General features: G+C 36.5%; 1 protein-coding gene across 1 annotated transcript; it reads left to right on the top strand.

Annotated features, from left to right (window-relative positions):
• Positions 1 to 212: 212 nt before the first annotated feature.
• LOC117612836 (uncharacterized protein K02A2.6-like) lies at positions 213 to 1,178 on the top strand. Its single transcript, XM_034341480.1, has one exon. The coding sequence runs from the start codon at positions 213 to 215 to the stop codon at positions 1,176 to 1,178; it is 966 nt and encodes a 321-aa protein (XP_034197371.1).
• Positions 1,179 to 7,018: the final 5,840 nt, after the last annotated feature.

Below are 7,018 nucleotides of genomic sequence, written 5' to 3'. Positions count from 1 at the left end.
AAGGAAGTAACATTAAAGACCTAAAAGATTATGCAATCATCCTTGGATCGACTCTTTACCGAAAAGGGTTCAATGGTGAGCCACTAAAATGCTTGGGAGAATCAGAGGCACATCAAGTCATGCAAGAAATACACGCTGGAGAGTGTGGAGAGCACAAGGGAATAAAGAGGCTTCACCAGCAGCTACGAAGTTTTGGGTATTACTAGCCTACCATGAAGAAAGATGCACATGACTTTGTCAAAAGATGCCACACGTGCCAAATTCATGCTAAGATAAGTCATAGATCTTCTACGTTGTTGCAAGACATGCGCACTCCTTGGCCTTTTCATACTTGGGGGCTTGACTTAATTGGGACAATCCATCCCCCTTATGATGATTACATATGGATTCTCACTGCCACAAAATATTTCACAAAGTGGGTTAAGGCAATTCCTCTTCGAAAGGCGATGGGAGCTGCTATCTCAAATTTTATTCGAGAATACATTGTGTGCAAGTTTGGAATCCCATACAAAAAGGTCACTGATAATGGCACGCCTTTTGTTAACAAGCAAGTGAGCTCGACACTTAGTGGCTACGGTATCAAGCATCGCCGCTCCACACCCTTTTACCCACAGGGAAACAGTCAAGCGGAGGCTACAAACAAAATCATACTGAGGATTTTGAGCAAAATGGTATATGAGTACGAAGGTGGTTGGAGTGTTCATCTACTAGATGCCTTGTGGGCTTACCGCACCTCTCCAAGAAGTGCTACATGTTATTCGCGTTATTCGCTTGTGTATGGGTTTGATGCCATCTCACCTGTGGAAATCACCATTCCCACGGCCAGAGTATCGGCTGTCAATGATCTTGAATGGGATGTGAAGTCATGCTCGGACTGGCGCTTATTAGACAGAAAAAAGAGTAGAAGCCGAAAGAAAAATGGCACTTTACCACACTGTTCCCAAGCATATAACAGGACCGTCAAGCCTCAAACCTTCAAACGAGGAGATCCTGTGCTAAAAGTTGTGGAGCATGTGAGAAGACTAGTGTCGGGACCTTCCAAGTTTGCTCCACAATGGGAAGGCATGTTTGCAGTCAAGGAAGTACATAGCAGTAGCTATTATCGCTTGATCCCCGTCAAGGAAGGCATGCTAATGGATCCCATCAATGGAAAGTGGCTCAAGCCTTACTACTACTAAGTAGACATCGTATCTTACCTTTTGTGTTATCTCATTTCCTTTTTAAATATGGTCTCCTTCTATATTCCGCCTTTTGCTCTGGGAAACTTTTGTAAGATGTACCATCATGGTACCATGGGATTTGAAATGAAAATGAATGAGTGTTTTGAGAAAGAAAAAAAAAACTCTCTGGGAATTTGTCTTTTTGCATCCCAAACTCCTGTGTATGTATACATATATGTAGGTATATATACATGTATGTGTATATATATATATATATATATAGAGAGAGAGAGAGAGAGAGAGAGAGAGAGAGAGAGAGAGAGAGAGAGAGAGATCCAGGAGGAGATAGAATATAAGCAGAAATAGGAAGGGATCTAGAAACAGAAGGAGAAAGAATATAAGCAAAAATAGGTATAGGCACTCAAGTAATAAAATAGGCGGAGTTTATGCATGAATGAAATTAATGAATAGATGAAAATACATTGAACATAAATATGACTTTGAAACATAGATTTTATTGAAAATAACTTTGATAACTTTGAGAAATGTAAACTTACAAGAAATCTTGACTGAAGAGATTTCGATCCCTCAGAAAGTACAAGAATTCATCAGGGTAGTACTCCTGAGAGAACTTATAAAACTGAGAACAGTAAATTATACATTCCGAGGATAACTAAGGACGAAGCCTTCTTAAATAGACTAGATAACTTGACTATTCAACCACGGGGGAACTACTCTGGAAATCATACAACTTTTGACAGAAATAAACTTTTGACTGTAGAAGCACGCGAAAGCATCTGCTTTTACTGAGTGCTGAAATACTTTTGCTTTTGTTAGGGCTCATGATGACTGTCTTAAAAACTGCTAATCTTTGCCGAGATCAAATGGACTGAAATCATAGGGGCTTGACTATTAGGAGGATAATCACTCCACCGCTTCTTTTGACTTGGAGGGATCCGAGACTGGATAGTAGAAGACTGAGATTTAGGGGTAGCATCACTATTAGCATCATTATCTTCATCATCATTCATTTGGGAGGCTTGAGCCATCCACTGTCTAGCAATTTCTTGTAATTCTGACTCTCATTTTCCCTCGACTAGGAGAGAAGAATGGGACACTGCAAGGGACACCTTTTTCTCTGACTGGAGAGGCTTCACAAGGGGGTAATCTGAATAGAGATAATTAGCAATTCTTTCTATTTTAAACTTGTCCCACCATTTGATTGAAAATTGACGGGAGAGATATCTAGAATCCCAATTGACTTGGTATGACCATTTAAGAATCCATAGGACTTTGTACCTAGCAATGAAATGGAGTAAATTAGGGAAGAACAACTCTGACTCATTGAACTTATGCTTATTGGTGAAATAACTGACTAGTTCTTGCATATAAGGGGGAAGAAGCTCAATAACTGGACCATGTTTTTCCCACCAGTGGAGGAACCAGAAGGGAAAAGGACTCTTGAATTTACTATCAAAATTGATGAACCAAGAGTGACTGAAATCAACTGTTTGATGAAGCAAAATTGAATACCAGACTTCAATATAATCATAGTAACTAAATTGGACTTCTAACTAAAGAAGTTTGAGGTCATAAAGGTGCTTGCTCCATTCGTTTTCACTAAGAATTCGATGGATGTATAGGGAGTGATAAAAGATAATAGCTGGATTATTTCGATCTTTAATTGGCTTGATTTCAATTGATTGGGTCTCAAGAAAAATATCTCTGTAATATTTTAAATTCTTATAGGGGGCTTGAGGAATGAAGTGGCAATTAGGGGGGAAATATGACCTTGCGATTGTAATTGGATTAGAAATATTATCATATTTAGACTCAACAATAAAGAGATGACTATCACTTTTAACCATGTAAGGGGATGACTTTTGGAAAGAGACAACTAGAGGAGTAAACTGAGTATTGGCCTGGAATGGATCATGACTGGAGACTAAGGCTGACTGAAAACTAGGACGGATTTGGCCTACTGTGGCTCCTAAGGTGGCAAATCTGTTACTGATCTGAATAGGAGAACATCCCGGGTAAGGGACGATCTGGGAAGGTGACTCTGATTTGGGTGTATTCATTGATGGGGGAAGTATTCTGTATGACTGGGACAATTTGGGAAGGTGCTCAGATTGACTTGAATTGATTTTTTGTTTGAGAATACCTCCGTAACCAATTTCAGAGGCATCGGTCCCTTGATTTGTTTGACTATTTCTGTATGAGTAGATGACCAGGGAGGAGGATTACTCTGGAGACGATCAAATAATGGCTTACATTGTTATCTCAGATTCTAATCGAAATCAGACACATAATTAAGAGATCCTAAGAATCTTTGAAGTTGACTCTTGTCTAAAATTTGATCAGGGAATTGTTTTGCAAACTGGATGACTCGATCAATTGGACTTATTTGAGATTGACAAATATTAAAACCAAGAAATCGGATATTCGTTTGGAACAACTTAATCTTCTTAGCAGAGACAACTAAACCATTTTGTTAAACTATATGAAGAAACTTATGCAAATGCTTCCAATGCTGTTCTATTGACTGGGAAAAGATTAAAACATCATCAATGTAAACTATGGAAAAATGACTATATTGACTAAATATATCATTCATTATATTTTAAAATTCACTGGGTGCATTCTTAAGACCGAAAGGCATAACGTTCCACTCATAGTGACCGAATGGGGGAACAAAAGCGATTTTATACCTATCTGACTTACTAATTTGAATTTGCCAAAATCCTTTTTTCAAATCAAACTTAGAGAAGACAACTGCATTTCCTAACCTATTAATTAAGTCTCGTTTATTAGGTATTGGGTACCTAATCCATTCTAAGACTATAATAAGAGGTTTGTAATTAATAACTAATCTTGGGGCTCCACGTTCTAACTCAGCATTTTTTTGGACATAAAAAGCAGGACAAGACCATGGTGACTTGCTTTTGCTAATTATTCCTTTTTGGAGTAATTCAGAAATTTCAGTTTTGCAAAATTCCATTATCTCTTGATTCATTTGAATCGGTCTAGCCTTAGTGGGAATATTCTGTTCACTAAGTTTTTAACATAGGGTAAACTGACTACATGTTGCTTCCTATGCCAAAAAGCGTTAGGTAACTCAGAACAGACTTCTATTTTTAATTTGTCTTCGAACTTTTGAATCTGTGACTAGACAGACACATCATTAAGCTATTGTTCAATTCTCCTAAAGTTAACTTCTTCTTTAAGAAAATTTAGTTGTTTATTCTTACTTTCAATTATTTTAACTGTCTTTGAAATTGCACTTTTCTGTAGGGCTTTCAAATTGTGCAATTCCGGCTTAGTTAAAAACTCAAACTTAACCTTTTCACCTAAATAGGTAGAAATGACTCCTTCGTATTCTACTTGGAAATGATATAAAAGTGCAATAAAGGGTAATCCTAAAATGACTTCATCAGTAATATTTTTTACTAAGACGAATGAGGTTTTGAAGCAAATTTTGTTTTGACAAACATGGGCTTTAGGGATTTCATAATTTAACTGGAGTGATTTTCCTGAGGCAGTGCTTAATGACTCTTTTGACTTTTTGTAATATTTAGTGGGGACTAAACCTTCTCTAATACAATTAAGGTCAGCTCCTAAATCAAATAAGGCAACTGTGTTTAATTCAAAATTATTAATAAATAAAGTGACTTTAGAATACCATAACTTCTTTTTTCTATTAAATTAACTAATTGACTTACTTAAGACATTACAACATTTATCTTTACAACCTAACTGGATATTGGGTGAACTAGGTTGGGAATCCGTAGACATATAAGCTGCTGACTCAGTGTCGGTAACTATGGTTTCATTTTCACTAGACTCAGAATTTCTTAATTCTAAAACTTTAATTAACTTTTCTTTATCTGCATTCGTGATTTTCAACTGCTTTATTGTATCTTTAATTTTACACTCATTAGCATAATGACCAAACTTTTGACATTTGTAACATTTTACTTTTCTTTTGTCGGTATTCTTCTTAAAGCTACTTTGCTTATTTTTCTCGTGACTCTTTTTCCAGTTTTTCTTCGGGTGAAACTTCTTTTGACTATAAAACTCATTATTGTTATTATTATGTCGGAATGACTTTCTTTTACGTGAGTAGTGGCAATTTTTACTAAACTGTCGGCTAGACTTATCTTTTCTAGATGGGGGAATCGATGCTAAACCATATTGTTCATAGAAATTTCCTAATTCATACTTAGCGGAATTTCTTTCTGACTATATTTGCTTACCTATTTTCATATCAACACAGATTTTCATACCAACTTGGTTAATTGTGCTAATAATATTACCATAAGTCAAATTATCATAATCTATGCGAACTTGATCATTACTAAGGACTGTGCGTATTTTATGGGCAAATAAATTTGGAAGGCCATTAATAAATTTTTCTTTCCAAAAAGCTTGGTTACTATCTTCTCTTAACATGACTCAGGAAATAAAGACATCTTTATACCATCTAAAATCAGACAATTTTGGGTATCTTAGATTGCTAAGTTGATCATGGATTCTAGTAGTGGTATGGCTCGGTGTTCCAATAAAATGCTCAATTATGGTATATAACAAAGTATTGACTCCGTCTTCTATACCTTGACCTAAATTTTCATCAAATATTGGGAGACCTTCTTCATTAAGTTTAACTGCATGAATTATTTGACGTTTAGATTCTTCTGTCAAATGTTTATCCCACCAAGAATGTAAGGTTCCGGTGAAACCAACTTCTAATAAAGGCACTATTTCTGACTGCCTAAAATTGTGATTGGTGACATAACTATTGGCAACCATGGACATATCAGTTAACTTGTTTAATATTTCTTGCTTAGACAGACCATCTATATTCCATTCATATAATTTATCTAAGGAAACTAAAAACTGACTCTGGGAATTTCTTTATGACTGTATTTGCTTACCTATTATATATATATATATATACAAAAAAAACAACGCTACTTAGCAGAAAGCATGCCAAGCAAAGTCACTAGTATGAATCCCAGATCATTAACAAGCTTCATGCTTAAGCAAAATAAAATGGAGCGCGCAAAGTTGAGCATTTACAAAGAAACTAGCATGCCCACAACGTCCAAGAGCCTTTGGGGGTAATTTTTTTTTTTAAAAAAAAGGAGGTATCGAGAAGTTTGAACAAGGATCCTATCAAAATTTTGGCAGCATCTACCTTGTTTTAAAAGGGTACCCAACCTGTAAGAAGATCTCAAGCAAAGAATTCCACCAACCAGGCAGCATATATATATATATATACCAAACAGGAATTACAATGTGTCTCTAGCATCCAAAAAAAAAAGGGGACATAGGTTCCAGCAGCTTAAACACAACAACATTACAGTACAAACTTGCCACAGTATAAGTTCTGGGACATCCAAAGGAAATACAGCCTAAGTAAAATTAACTTATACAAGCCAAAGATTAATGTGTTCTTCGGTTTCAAAATGAATTCTAAAATGTGTCAAGCCAGTCAGTCTCACACCAAGCAAACGTAACCTACAAGGCAGAGTAACGGTAAATGTCAGAAGAAAACAGGCTGGTGCAGGACAAGGCTACTAAAGAAGAAAAAAATAGGAGTAAAGTGAGAAGGGATGAAGAGTCACGGACCTAAAAGAGAACTGAGGAGGCCTTATGAGAGGATCTAGTTTCTGCTTCTGCCACACAGCCGGCACTGTCAGCAGAAACACCTTGGGCAAGAAGGAGGGCACGCAGTTCCCCATGCTGGTTTTCCAACTCACGTTGCTTAAGATTCAAAACCCCTCCCGTTGGTTTTCCACCTAAAAATTGTTGATGTCATCACACAAAAATCTCCAAATGACAATGTTAACCTAACA

This window comes from Prunus dulcis, unplaced genomic scaffold, assembly GCF_902201215.1.
Source record: "Prunus dulcis unplaced genomic scaffold, ALMONDv2, whole genome shotgun sequence".
Classification (NCBI taxonomy): Eukaryota; Viridiplantae; Streptophyta; class Magnoliopsida; order Rosales; family Rosaceae; genus Prunus; species Prunus dulcis.
The sequence above is the reverse complement of the archived record's forward strand: the minus strand, read 5'-3'. Positions and strand labels throughout refer to the sequence as shown.

Coding starts and splice junctions, on each gene's coding strand:
- LOC117612836 (XM_034341480.1), top strand. CDS start 213: ATGAAGAAAGATGCACATGACTTTGTCAAAAGATGCCACACGTGCCAA.